The following is a 15,707-nucleotide window of genomic DNA, read 5'->3' as shown; positions in this document are numbered from 1 at the left end:
AGGAATATACTATAATTTTAAGGCAGATGAATCAGAGTTTTTCAAATATTTTCTCCTCTTTCTGTACTGATCAGATGTACTCGGTGTACAAGCCACTGTACTGTTTATCACCTACAATTTAAAATGTCTTCCCTAATACCAAGATTAGGTTTCTGAATGCCTGAGAATGTGAGTACAGTGCTCAGATGACTAAGTGACATCGAGACCGCATACCATCCGTCTCAGTCATAGATAGCAACTAGCTCCATACCAGTGTGTTACATACAAAATGCAACTTTATTAACCTTCATGCCTCCATTCATATTAATATACATGTATATGTTTGAACTTATTTTAATTTCACAGCTCCATCCATATGAAAAATACAGAGAAAAAGGCAAAACACTGACTGGATACTTAAACAACTCTTGGAAGAAAAAGAAAAGCGGAACAGAAAAAAAAGGACACCTGTTCTTGAAGTTTTGAAAAATATCAGGATTAAAAATTTCTTTTACAGATGTGGAATTCCTTGAGCAGAATCTCCCTTTTGAAGCTGAGCAATATCACAATTATTTTTTTTCAACGGTAAGAATGAAAAGATCTGAATATATTTACACTACACTCACTTTACATAAATACAGGAACAACGATTACTGTACGTAATATCAGCAAACTCGAAACAATTGGCTTCACTACTTAAAATTTTTCAAAACCAGGAAATCAAAAGCAGATGTTACACAGAAAGTAAAATAGATACTGAACTGATAGAGAGAAGATTCATTAACAAAGGCGTCGCTCTACAGCCAGAGTGCCAGCCACAAGATTCCTCATTATCATTCGTGTTGAATTCATGTGATGAAGCTGAAACATCAAGAGGCCTTTGTAACTCAGTTTTTGCTCCCCGTAGAGGAAGTGACTTATTGCAAGCAAAGTAATAACGCGAGCTATAAACAGCCTGGGAAAGTGTTATGGGAGGATGCTGCGTACGATGGCATAAGGCTCAGTGCGAAAAGAAACATTAAAGGTCCAACTTGCATAATGTCATCTGTGCTTTTTTTCTGTCAAAAATTTACGGTGGATATCTATTAATTTGAGCACACAAATCCAAACTCTGCAGAGAGCAGTTGATATTACAAGTTTTGCAATATGAGGCACTATTTATTATTATTGCATAACTTTGACCCTGGTTACCGTTACAAAATTATGCTTTAAAATGAGGAGAGAGAAGGGAAATATAATACACCCTGTCCTGTGGAGACACCATATTCAGTTGAATTGAGCAAAAACTGGTGTATTAAGGCATGCAAAATTACAGAATACATGTGTTGTTGCAGCACATTATCATCCCAACTCATCAAATAACGCAGCTTAGTCAGTGCCGTTCATGTCTACATATGACACGCAAGGTATCCTCTTGTTTTTGTTGTTAACGTTCTGGGACGGCATGTCCTACACTTCTGTTTTCACAGGAAATATAGAGTTTCTGCTTGTTAGATGCACACAGTCTTACAAAAACAGTACAACACCTTGTATTTACGTACAAGCACAAGGTTAGGTTTAAGTAACAAAAACCCATGGTTAGTTAAGAAAAACATCATGGTTCGGCTCAATATTCATACGGGAATAGAACAGCGGGCTTGCAGATGAAAGTCCAGGGTTTGTCGCACTCCTGCCCTGTAGGGACTTTCCAGATCCTTATATTACGTTGTTACTGGCAAGGTTTATAATTGACGCTGCCCAGCAGCATATCACAGGCTACTGCTAATACAGGTTCTGTTTGGCCACTTTATTAAGTGACAGCTGCCACTGGCGTATCATGCTGCCACTAAAGGTGCCATTCAATCACGTTATACACCGATGACAGCCACCAGCGTATCATATTGCTGTGAAAGGTGCCGTCTGGTCACGATATAAACTGACAGCGCCTGTCGGCATAGCATATTGCCACAAAACGTGCCATCCAGCCATGTTATAAACTGATGTTGCCCAGTGGCATATCATACTGCCATGAAAGGAAGCTTCTGGTGTTAGCGTCTAACACCAAATTCATTGACCAAGCAGCAGTTGATTGTTGATATATGCTTGATCAATATAATTCCTGTCTGGGTGGCAAAGTACACACAGGGAACTGCATACCACCGTCCAGCGGGGTATCATACCGCTGTGACAGGTTCTGTCCGACCAAGTTATAAAACAACAGCAACCACCAGCATATCATACTGGCATGTCAGGGGTTGCCTGACTGACTGGTGGTGTGTCTTACTGCCGCAAAAGGTGCCTCATGGCGTTATTAACTGATGCGCCCACCAGCGTATAATACCAGTAGGAAAAGATGGCTTATTCTAATGCAGAAATAACTGACCAAGCAGCAATATTTGACAAATTTGAAAAGAGAACGGGCTGGTTGTTGATATGTGCTTGATTGATATAATTTCTTGTTCGGGTAGCAAAATAGCAACACAGGGAATTGAGTACCTTGATACGGCATATAAATAATTTGTTAATCATAGCAAACACTGGTTCAGCCTTGGAAATATAAGTGATTTGATCATGAACTTATTTAAACCACAAACCAAAGAAAACTGTTCTATAACGTCACATATGATAATTTACATGATGGATACCATTAGCCCCATTTCACTGTATATCAAATTAGATAAATTACAGTCTCTGAAAAAAGACTTTACATGTATAAATGTATTTTCTGCATCTACTAATCAAAAGCCCTATTTTTCCAATGTATATACAGGCTGTAGAACTTTGTAATAAGTTTTTATCTTCACTATCACATATATTACAACATTTCAAAAGATCCTTTGTACAGAAGAAAAAAGAGTTATATGCAAAGATGAAGTGCCCCTCAATAATAAAATGTTCTTATACATTATATGGAGGATAAAATAGGATGATGATTATTTGTTTATAAATTGACATCTGAAATAAAATAATTTTGAAAATCATACTAACAAACAAACAAGGTGCTGATATGCTTTTTTTGCCAAAAATGATAATACAACTGGGCATAATGACGTGCGCAAACAATATGCATAAATAATGATAATGTACATTACCATCTCTGTTACAAAATCAAAGGGGTGTCACATACGTTGGGTGCATGTGTGGAAACGACTTCCTGGATTTGGCTACTTTACTAAGGGGGAGGATGTTCAATGTAAAGTGTGCAGGTGTGTGCATATGAGTGTGGTGTTTCAAGGTGCTGCTATCAAAAAGGTTGCCATTTCTTTTTACTGGCTTCAGTCCAATAAATGCATTTAGCAGCACTATCAAATAATATGGGATGACCTGATGCTCTGAGTTTATGTCTGCAGGTCTCAGACAGCATGGAGAGTGTTGGAAATGCTTGCAAAAATGTCTTGTTATTATGACTATAAAAATGTACTTTTTAATTAAATTTTCTGATTAAGGTTAAGTGATGTTCTCTATGATATTTCTGCCAATAAATGCATCAAAAATGCAGTCTTTCTTTATATACATAATGTATTCATCTATGTAGATGTGTGTACATTTTTTATATCTACTTTGTTTGTATGCATCTGCAAGGGCATGTGTTTCATTTTAACACTGAAACTTGGGGTTTGTGGGTCTGCTGCAAGAAAGTTTTGAGCATCAAATGCTTAAAGAGATAGTTCAGATCTTTTGAAGTGTGGCTGTATGAGGTATTAATTTATAATCAGTGTCTTACATACAGTAGTATTCAATTTGCACACTACCTATTTGGAGAAGCAGGCAAGACACAGAAGCTACATGGTTTACTGCTGTGGCACAGGAAGCAGCAAAATGTTTCAAAGTGTTAGTTTGGACTCACTAAAGTCACACTAACTAATCGAGGCAGCAATAAATAGCATAAATAGGGAATTTCAGCTAATTGAAACTGCTAACTAAAACAGTTATCAACATGTTTGAGTGGGATTTTTTAGGTGGCTTATGTTGGTTTTGTTACTTTCTCCATCCACAGCAGTGCATTGTTTAGCTTCTGTGGTGGTAGAGATGCCTGCCTCTCCAAACTGAGGGTATGCGAGTTAACATCCACTGTGTGTAATATGCAGACTACAGATAAGTAGCTCATAAAACTCAATTTCAAAAGATCTGAACTATCTCTTTAAGAGTATGATTTTTTTTTTTTTTTTTTTCTGGCGGAGGACCCCAAACCCTTTCCTTCATTTGTTTCCCCCCAAAATGGTTAAATGAAACATATGCACTTGCATATGCATACACACAAGTACATACTTAAAAATACATACACAAAGACTACATTTTTGATACAGTTATTGGCAGAAATGTCTCAGAAAACACCACTTAACCTTAATCAGAAAATGTAATTAAAAAGTAAATTTTTATAGTCATAATAATAAACATTTTTGCAAGTTTTTCCAAAACTCTCCATGCAACTTCAAAAGATCAGATTTTTTGCACCAATTTGTGCCTTTTTTGTATGAATTTATGGTGCAAATATCTTAAACTTGGTCAAAATAAAAGTCCTCAGCTACTTTCATGTTTTGATGGGGGTTAAGGGTGGATGGGGGGGGGGGTTTGTCCCCTGCACCCTCCCTAAAATCTACACCCCACATGCAATTCCTCCATTTTTTTTTTTTTAGCATTTACTATAGCCAAATCTCAGGTAAATCAGGTAACATATATCTGGTCTGAGGTGAAAACATTTCAAGTGACTTTCTGTATTTGAGACAAACAAAATAAAAATGTAACTCACTAACTGACACACATCTGATTAGAGCCTTGTGCTGGAGCTACGAACCAATCAAACACGAGGGAGTCGTGGTACAGAGTGAGGAGTCAGCCCCGGCTAAAACTCCTCCGATATTGACATCAGCAAACAGAACAAAGAGAAGGCTGGCGTTCCTTCCCGTCACTTTGTTCAGTATGTATTGCTCTTCTGTATTGAACATCAGGTAGCACACTATCCCTGTAACACTGTCAGTTTCAGCTTATGGTCAAGTGCGGCTGTGCAAAAACCACAACGCGAGTTCCTCTCACTGTCAAACCCAGCTAAGAAAACAGAGCTGAATAATAATAAAAAATAAAAAAAGGGACAGAGTGAAAGCATGAGTCTGTAAGGTGCCTCTATTTTTTTCTTCACATACTGGAAATCTCCTCTGATTGTTTCAAAGTTCACTGTACATGAGGGGTTGTATTTTTCTGAGTCAAACATAAGCAATAAGCAGGCATTTAAAAAAATTCAATAAACAAAACATACTGAAAGTATATTTATCCTTTAAGATTGCACTTTACTGATTGCTAATCACAGCACAAATTCCACCAAAGATTTTTTTTTAAAGAAATGCTTTCAAGAGGCTCAACATAAAGAATAGCACTGATGAGATTTTGGGGGTTGTCCGGCCCTGTGAGTGGGTCATAAACGGTGTTTTTATTTGCTGGTGTGATGATATGCATGTCCAGTTTTCCTTGAATATCTGTGAAAGTGTTGATGAGGTTGATCCATTCAGGTGTTTTGTTATTTACCGTTTGCTGGCTGTGAGAAGGTGAAAGTCCAGCCCTCTTTGGGCTTCCATACCGGACGCCTCGGATTTAACAGCAGGCAAAAGGAAACCATCCGTGGTAAAATGGCGTCCTCTGCTGGTCACATATCAGACTCACAGGGAGGCACAATACTGCCTGTAACTCCAGCTAGGCCCAAGTCCTTTCCTGTGTGATCCAGTCCGGGCCTAACGTCTTTCTCCGTCCACACAATGGGGTCTTTCACATTATGAGTGCTGGAAAAGCAGCCGAGTTTTGAACAATAATGAAAAGAAAGATACCAAAACGAGAGACTGTTGCGATTGCATTATATATATATTTTTTTGTCCAAATAAAGAGTGCGAGTTCATCTTTAAAAATCAAAGTGAAACATTTACAAACAGTGCTGCAAAAAGACAGTTCCCTATTAGACTCCAAACAATGAAAATAACAGATCCTGCCGTCTATTCCTTCCAACCCAGAGAGGATCCAGAAGTGACCCTGTTTTGTGTTCTTCTTTATCTCCTCTCCCTGTGACAGATGTGTGTGTGCGTCTGTGTCTGTGTGTGTGTGTGTGTGCGTGTGTGTGTGTGTGCGTGTGTGTGTGTGTGTGTGTGTGCGCGTGCGTCCAGGCCAGCTGAAAAACATTCAAAGGGAGATCCCGCTCCCCTGGCTGCCTGTGTTTGTGTGTGTCTGTTCCATTGATCTCTCTCTCTCTCTCTCTCTTTCGCTCTCCATATCTCTTTTTCTCTCCGTCTGATTCACACCAGCATGTGTCTCCGTCGGTGCAGGGCCAAGTGGTCAGATCTGGAGAAGCTGCGGTCACAGTCTGCACACTTAAAGGGCTTCACCCCTGTGTGTTTTCTGTAATGCCTCGTCAGCTCGTCGGAGCGGGCGAACTTCCACGTGCAGCCGTCCCAGGTGCATTTATATGGCTTTTCCCCTGCAGAGGAAGACAGGAAACACAGGGTGCAGTCAGTAGCCTGTCAATCATATCTTCAGTACTGTTCTTCAGAGATCAACCACACTAGGGGTCGACTGATGTTTCTCAGGGCTGATACTGATTATTAATAGTTAATGAGACCGATAACTGATATTTGTAACTGGTTTGCATTTTACAATAAAAATGAAAATCTTTCCATCAATATTTAGAATTAAGAAACTCCAACACAAAACTTTGTTTAAATGCCTTAAGCAAAAATTGAAATGCTCAACATCATATACAGCAAAATCCTAGTAAGTTTTTAAAAAAAAAATAAAGTCAAGTGATAGATTGATAAAAAAAATCCCGAGGTTTTACAAAGCAAAAGTTCCTCCCATGCTGACACTTTCTTTGCACTTTTTAATTAATTAATTGCATTGGAGAGAATAAAAATAAAATGCTGATACAGATAATCGGCAAAATGCCAAATATCAGTCCCAGTAATCGGCCTGGCCAATAATCTGTCGACCCATGGACCATACTATGCTTTACTAACAATCATATGTCTCCAAATAAATCTGTAACTTCCTATCTATAATTTATCATAACTTACTTTATACTTTATGCCTATTATCATACATTATGGAAACAATCATAACGTGGTGTATGTCGCATCATCATAATGTTTTAAAAGGTCAAACAGCACAATAGTTACGTCTATCTATAGTTCATGAAAGCTCAAAAAGTTTTATAAGCATGACCATGCTTTCTGCAAGTTTTCGCGTATCACCTTGCCCACAAGCATTTCAATGTAGGAGCTACATATCTTTACTTCAGAGTAGTTGTTGGTGTTTACGTCCTTGAGCTCGATCATGGTCTTGAGACCACTTTTTGAAGGTCTCATCTTGGACTTGATGGCATTTTTAGTCTATCTTGTCTCAGTCTTAGACAAAAAGGAATCTGGATTTTATTTTATGACTAGTCAAGACCATAACAGAGGGGGGAAAGATCCCTAAATTGCTTGAGCAAAAATAAGAATGATTATGCTGATTTTAGCTCGAAAGTGTTTGTCTTTTGTGTGTCTCTCATCAAAGTGTGAGAGTTTCTACTCACATATATGTGCTGAGATGTATTAGAATGATTCTGAATGAAGGTGCAGGGCACAGAACAGCAGGTTTACATCTACAGTCTGTAAATCTTTATTTTTTAATTATTTATTTGAATTATTTGTGCTACATTTACTTTTTTTAAAATTCCTTTGACCTTTTTCAGATTAATAATTCCCTTTTATCAATTCTTGAAAGTGAAATTCAGACTCTGTTTGCAGTGCAACCTTAGCACAACATTACCTGAGTTACATATTTGCAAACCCATTACACTGACTAACAGATAAAAGCGTGTCAATGTCATTACCGTTGGATAAATTGAGCCATCAACATAATAAAATCAAATCACAGCATTTAAACATTCACACTGAGACCTGCTGACCTGTATGCGTCCTCCGGTGTGCTTTTAAATGGGAGCTTTTGGTGTACACCTTATTGCAGCCCTCAAAGTCACATCTGTGGATTCTTCTCTTTTTGGAATCTGGTGACTCTGACCTCCGGGGGCGCCGTATGCTGTCGATACTGAACGGGGACATGGAACTGCAACGGGAGAACAAGAATCAACATAAAATTATTATTAGACTGTGAGGATAACATTAATACTAATTCTAAGCAGGTTTTGGGAATGATTTATACTGAAAAGTGACTATGGCTGTGCAGCATCGGTGCTACAACGACCAGGCTGAGAAACAACTTCTTCCCTCCCAGACTCTGCCACACACCAGAGACTTTTCATGGGCAATAATACTTGAATATTTATGAATGCATTTGCACTTTTAAAATGCTCACTGTTTTTTTTTTCTTTCTTGCTTACCTTAGATTATTGTTTTATTAATCTTAGACTATTGTTTTATTAAATTGTATTTATTTGTTGTTTCTGCTGCTAAATTTTAGTGTCCTGTTTTATTGTTGCTTACCAGGACCTCAGTACTTAGTTTCATTCCCTTTAATGAACCTCATGTTTCGAATGACAATAAATCTTGAAATCTTGAAATATAATAAAAAAACATTGATTTTTGAATGTGGCTTTGATGGACACCATTCTCACATAGTCTACTGCAAGGCACAAAGGAAACTGAACAGCAGCAATAACAAAACACAAATAATAGTGAATGTGATATTATAATTAAATATTATAGCTAAAAAAAAAACCCAAACCTAGAAGTAACTGTTTAGATTGCCGTTTACAATATTTTAGGGAAAATAAAGCTTAATAAAACATATTGCATTGTGAGCTGTACTGTAAGGTAGCACGACTCATACAACAAAGAGGTGCCAACAAAAAACATCAGAGACAATACTGTTATATTTGGAAATGCTATCAGTTTCTTTAGGTCATTGTGATGTGAGGGACAAAAATTTGTTTTTAGGAGACAAATGTTCTGTTACAAGAGTTGATGCGTATTAAGTGTTGGTTACGTTGGTTTATTTTGGAAGTGAGATTAATGCTGAGCTGCATGTTTGGTCAGAGACCCAACTTGAGGGTCCCAATCGCCACTAGGGGTCGCCAAAGCTTTAAGGGGGGTCAAGAGGCCTTCATGATTATAAGGGATGTAAGAAAACTTTTTAGATATGTATATATTGTTGGCCTATATCTCCGCATTTCATTCATTTCTGTTCATTTATTTTTAGAGTTTTGATTATTATTTTACATTATAATTAAGCAAAAAAAATCTCAGAATGAGGGAAAGGTTAAGACCTGAACACAAGCTTTACTCACAGAGCCTTCACTCTCTGCTAAACAGCCTGTCTGCATTAGAAATACATACGCAGTTAAAACAATCACAGAGCTCACAGATCAATGGCTGTGTCAGGGAGAAGAAAAAACTGAATTGGTCAAAAAAGAAACCTTTGAATTATGTATGATGGTTAAAATAAAATAAAAGAATACAAAATACAGATGGAGAATCATATGCAAAGTTAGTGAAAATATCAGGAAAACTCATTTCTGTTGCAAAGTTCATGAGAAATAATCTGCTCAAAATTCACACAAATGGCCCATTTTAGACAAAATTCCTGCAGTTATTGCACTCACTTTTCAGAATTATTATACTGCTTATGAGTTGTTGTGCAGAATTATTTTTAAGCACTGAATATAATATGAAATACGCATAATATATATCAATATGTTCGTCAGGGGCATCAGTTTACTCCAGTGGTTCTCAAACTTGTCTGTCATGCAACCCAAACCCTTTTTTTTGTTGAAATTAATCATTAACAATAAAGTCTGAGATGCACTGTTTTACTCACTGATTGGAAAGGGATCCCTTAACCCTTTAGACAGACAACAATTTGTGCTGAAATCAGATGCCTTTTAGCAATGACCAACTTAACAAGACATGTCCAGCAAATTGAAAAAAAAAAAAAAAAAAGACATGATAATTACTTAAAAATCCTTACATATTATAAAACAAATTAGGGAAGATTGTCCAGAATTACAAATAATAATCAAAAAATATTCTTATTATATATTACACATATATAGAATTATGTTCTTGTTTTTAGCTTTCACTATTTACACTTTAAGGTAATTTTCTGGTAACTTTTTACAAATTTCTTGCTAATTTTGGAGCCATTTCTTAAATAGTTTATTGTCTTCTGATGTTTTCATAAAAGCCAATTGTTATTCTAACTCAAACTGTTATTGATGTTATACTAACTGCAGTATATTAGAATGATTATTCTCTATGATACATACAGACAGTTCCCATAAAAGGTAGTGGAGCAGTACGTTTGCCAGCAGGTGGCAGTGCAGCACTGCAGTACAGTAACTGTGAGGCAGCAGATGAGGTAAGAGAGCTGGTATTCTTGCTGCTCCTCCACTTTCATCAATCATATGAGGAGGGATAAAGCAGTTTTATTTCTCAACGTTGTTCAATGAGGTTAATGATTCCTGAGTTACTTCTGTCATCAATACATTTTGGCGTGACATTTCCTCTCCATTACCTCGTCAATATCACTGTTGATTATATAATTTGTCACTTCCAGCAGTGAAGCCCTGTAGCAGAGAGAGAGAGAGTGTGTGTGTGTGTGCTTTTGAATGCCAGACTTGTGTGTGATTATTTGCAGCTTTTGTATCATATCTGTGACAAATCTTAAATGTGCACATGCATCACTTCTCTAAATATAATGTTGCACACACAAAGAAATTCAGGAAGAAAGAGAGGGTAGGGTTGCCGTAGGTGGTCAGTAGTTCATGTCTCACGCTCAACAGCGAGCACCTTTCACCCAGCAATAAACACATGACTGCTGCTCACACAAAATACATCCAGCAAAGAGAAAGATACAAGCAGAAAACAAGAACAGCTCTGTTTACTCAAAGGGAGGAGTAATATATGTGGGATATGTCAGTGGTGATGCTTTTTGTTCAGGTCATAGAGTCTCTGCTATAAGAAACAGGTAAAAGGGGTGAAAAAAGGAAAGAACCATAAAAAAAAGAACAGCTTCGGTTGTGTCAGAGGGATTTGAAAGAGGAGCAGGGGCCGCCAGACAGGCCCTCCAGTGAACTGTCTCCACCACACACAACCCACTTCCTGTCTTTCGGTGTTTCAGTAAAGCACGATTTGTCAAATGCAGACTCAGAAGTGCAAGCAACACACACAGGCTGCACAAATAGACGGAAATACAGAAAAGCACAAATACATGCTGATCACCTGTTGCTTTTGGCTCACTGCCAATCTGAAGCTGTACAGGAAATGAGCACACGGGTCAGATATGAAGTGGACTACGACTCCCCTCACATTTCTCTCTCTCTCGACGGTATTTGTCTAAGTTTAGAAAACATGGCACCAATCCCTCATAAAGATCGCCCTGCAGTGGCCGTTACTAAGTCTCTTCTTTATGCCTTGTTTGCAGTTTTACACAGAACCTAACATTGGCGGCACAATCCCGCTCCAGTGTGTGATTGTAGACAGCATGCTGGCATTGTGGAACCAAAGAGGCTCGACTTAACACAACAGTGTGTTGCAGAAATTAACAGCTGCTCTCCTTCGTCTTTGAATTAGCTGTTATCCTCTACCAGCTACTTTTTAAATCTCCAAAATTGGGTCACACACAGAAACATGCTGTCAAAACATCACTCCCATCCTTCCCTTTTACAAAGACACTGTTTCAGCGCTGTTACTACCTCCCAGGTCGGCTCAGAGACGAGACATCTCTGTCCCTCCATTCTGCAATCGTACTTTTTTACACAGAATGGCAAAACGGCATAACGGTGCAATATTCCCACACTGAACAGGCAGTGTATGAAGGGATGCTATCATAAAGAGACTATAGAGCGCTCACTTTTTAAACTTGCTAGCTAGGTAGTGGTATCTTGTGAAACTAGACAATCTAAGGTATCCCTTGCTACCTACATTTCGGCATAGCTTGTTGGAAAGCGGGCTAAATAATGCTCCTGAATTGGGCTCAATTTTGGGGAGGCAACAACAGGCATGGCCATTTTTAAAGAGGTTCCTTGACCTCTCAACTCAACACATTTGAACGAAAATGGGTGTTATGGGTACCCGAGTCTCCCCAAAACTAGAGAAGTCTTGTTCCAAGTAAATGTTTTCTTCTTTACAACTGATGTGTTATAAATCTGTATATTTGTCTGTTAAAGGAAAAGGACAACCAGCCTACATGAAGAACAGTGAATCACCTTACACATGCACAGATTAAAATATCAGATAATTATTAATTCTATTTTGACATATTTTTCAACTGGCCTTTAAATGTCAAACAGCATTAGCGAAACCCTTAAATTTGGTAATGGTTTTTCTTTTGGTGTGCAACCCCAAAGATTTTCAGTGGCTCCATTTGACCACACCTATAAAAATTTCAGGGGATGCCTCTGCTAACATTTAAAAGCTGAAGTACTGTAGGCCTGTGTGCGTATGTGTGTGTGTGTGTGTGTGTGTGTGTGTGTGTGTGTGTAGCGAGAGGCAGGATTTACAGTGGAAACACTCTGAGCGCAGACATCCAGCAGATGAGGAGGATGTTTACATTCTGACTTCATCCATGAATTGACTCCATGATTATAATATAATTTAGGACGGTCTGAGTACAACAGGTTCTAAAACAAAGAACGAACGACGACTCATTACTCATCATAAATTAACTCACTGAACATGCAACAACTGTTTCTCTGCCGCTGGTGATAATTCTGTCGTCGCTGCTGCTCCATTTCAAGAGCCCAGTGACAGATTTCTGTTTTAATCCATTTCTGGTACTCATAGAAATTTCCCACTGTGAGACGTGCTATCAATTAGTAAGCTTCAGTCTTTACAGACAGACACATTAAAAGCATTCACCCACAAAACAAAAGTGAGCAGTTCTTCAAACTTCAAAATCCACTTATGAGGAAATTAGACCAAGACAGAAAAGTAACAGAAATCAGATAAAGAAATATAAATGCAGGCATCAAATAAAAATTTTTAAAAACAGTGTAATTAAAGAAGAATTTAAAGATCATTTAAAGATTTTCCCCTTGTTCAGCATGAAAAGCTTTTCAAGCTTTACTGTGGGTTTCAACACCATTGGTCTATTTTGCTTAACTGCTGCTATTTATATCAGCAGACTTACTGTATACATAGTACGAGATCACCGTGCTCACAATAGTTCAACGAATAAAACAGCAAAATTAGCAACTAGAGATTGACTGGTACACACTTTACAGCAAATGCTCATCCTAAAATTAAAAATACAGATTTTTCTTGTAGAGCTGTTTATCAATCTAGATTGTTTTTGTGTGGGTTGCCAATGTTGGAGATATCAGCCTTTTCTCCAGTATAACAGACCTAAATGGCACTTGGCTTGTGGTTCTCAAAGCACAAAAGAAAAAAATAATAATTTAAAAAGACAAATCACGACCTAGTTACTCAAGATAATCCACAGACCTTGTTGTGAGCAGTTTCATAAAGGAACTATTTTCTTTCCACCAATCTACACCCACCAATCGCATCACCTCACTGAAAGCAAGCATCTGCTGGTCGCTCACATAGTATCACCAATCTGTATTCATCAATAAAAAAGTGAAACTTAAAGACTGATAGGACGGCTTGGAGACGCTAGTTAGTCAGTTAGCACATTAACAACATAACCCAATGCTGAAAGACCAGATAGTTGTTACCTTGGACCAGTGAATAAAAACATAACTACAAACTGTTTCTGTTAAAGAGCTCAATGGCAAAAAACCCACTTAAATACATTTTTTCATCTCACACCATCTTGACTTAAGTTTCTTGTTTACATTCCTCATTTCTGATTCTCTTTTCTTTTACAATCAGTGTTTTCATTCGCCTACGGGCTCCACCGTCTCTGACATCAATTCAATATACTGAATACGGCAGAAGAAAGGCGACAAGGTTTGACCAGTGCCAGCAGGAAGGACACACTGCAAAAACTAGAGCAACAGATGCTCACCGGCCGACCGACAGCTGACCATCGGCTTGGTGTCACAGCTCAGTCAAGGTGGACGTTGTTAATGTTTACATCTCCTGCTGTCACAAGCAGCAGCCTCTTGTCTATGATTAGATGCACGCTTCCTTCTGCAAGCTGAAACGTTACAGCATGAAACTGTTCATAACAAGGTCTGTAGTTTATCTTGAGTAAAAAGGTCATAATTTCTGGAAAGACATGTTGAGGCAGATGTCTCTACGGCTGAAACAATCTAGATTGATAAATAGCTATACAGGTAAGCAAAAAACTATATATACTTTTGAATTTTGCATGAACTGTCCCTTAAAAGTTAAAAGTTTTCCATTTATAATCACAACATGGAGAAGTTATGCTTAGAGGCTTTTTATCTAGGGCTCAACTGAATAACTTTCCCAGTTAATGAGACAAAAATATGGCAAAATTATTTAAAAAAAAAGCTACATAGTTGTGAGTAGGCTGTATTTATTCGCATAAACAATACATCCTTATGTCTTTAATAGCACATCTCTGGCTATATGGCGTCGTGGCTGTGAGAATCGATTCGTTGTATTTTCTCATGTGAGCCCAGGGGCAGACTCACACTGCCTTGAACCCTGTGTCACCGCAGCATCACGGCTGTGTGAATGTGTCTGTTTGTGTCTCCCGAAGCAGGCGAGAAAAAATAGGAAGTACAGCTGAGAACGATTTCAAACAGAGCTGACCTCTGTTTTACTTCCTTTGTTTCCTTCTTTTATTTCCCTCTCGTTTGCTCCCCACAAGCGTACGACAGCGAAACGGCAAGAAAGAGAGAGAGGGAGTGTGTGTGTATGTGTGTTTCACCTGCAACAGGGGTTTCCCGCAATGCAAACACAATACATATTTTTCTAACTCCTCATAGGAAACAAGGTCATAACAACTGAGCGTTTGAACACAGCAGCAGACCTTAAACAGACCTGCTGTATTAGTGGATTTATCGAGAAAACAGGAAAAGGAGTGTGTGAATGTGTGTGTGTGTGTGTGTGTGTGTGTGTGCACTGGAAGACTGCCCACTGGGCATTCCTGTACCTGTCCGAAGATACTACCCCTCGCCTCCCCTCCCTCCACCTGCTCTGCTCCGTGGCCCCCAGCTCCTTGGGGACCAGCCAGACTTCAGCAGAGACAACCCGTCCAATACAAGCCCCCAAACCCCAACACACACACACACACACACACACACACACACACACACACACACACACACACACACATACGCTCACACACACACCTATCTCCCTCTCCTCTCTCTCTAACTGTCTTCCTCTCTTTCACTCGCACTCTCCCACAATAGCCTATCCACCCGTCCCCAGGGAAACGCATGAATATGGAGAAGGCTGCCCAAGAAGCACATGACACACACACACACGCACACACACACACACACACTCTATCTCACTCTCTCCTTTCACTCATTTATTTATATATGGATACCTGGATTGGAAGCTGCAGGCACTCCCATCCTCCGCCCTTACACTCCTCTCCTCTGATGCTCTCTGGATGACTGCTTGTGTAAATGTGGATACTAAATTACATAAAGCAAATCTTTCCCCACTCACGACGTGCGCATTGGAAATGAAAAGAAAAGAAACACAGCGACACAATGGGCCGATATGTTTCAAAGAAGAAGTGCCTGTCGGCTTCTGTTGCGCTGCAGATGTCCACAGAGCGCATGTGTTGTGTCAATACAGAATGCACATTCTTCCTCTATGTGGCCAAACCGGCGTGTAACTCAAGAAGACTACAGACTGCTTTGTTTTTCACAGACAAACATGCAA

General features: G+C 38.8%; 1 protein-coding gene across 6 annotated transcripts in view; it reads right to left on the bottom strand.

Moving 5' to 3' along the window:
* Nucleotides 1–257: 257 nt before the first annotated feature.
* The window catches only part of klf12b (Kruppel like factor 12b), a 99,851-nt gene continuing 84,401 nt past the window's right edge, over nucleotides 258–15,707 (bottom strand). For all 6 annotated transcript variants that reach the window (XM_088083469.1, XM_042494261.2, XM_088083471.1 and 3 more), the window contains 2 exons: nucleotides 7,883–8,040; nucleotides 258–6,415 (listed from right to left, as the gene is read on the bottom strand). In XM_088083469.1, coding sequence (XP_087939595.1) covers nucleotides 6,234–6,415; nucleotides 7,883–8,040 — 340 coding nt within the window. In that variant the 3' untranslated portion in view covers nucleotides 258–6,233. The remainder of the gene's footprint in view (nucleotides 6,416–7,882; nucleotides 8,041–15,707) is intronic.

Source organism: Plectropomus leopardus, chromosome 10, assembly GCF_026936395.1.
Source record: "Plectropomus leopardus strain MGB_pleo_1.0 chromosome 10, ASM2693639v1, whole genome shotgun sequence".
NCBI lineage: Eukaryota > Metazoa > Chordata > Actinopteri > Perciformes > Serranidae > Plectropomus > Plectropomus leopardus.
This window is presented reverse-complemented; position numbering and strand designations above follow the sequence as displayed.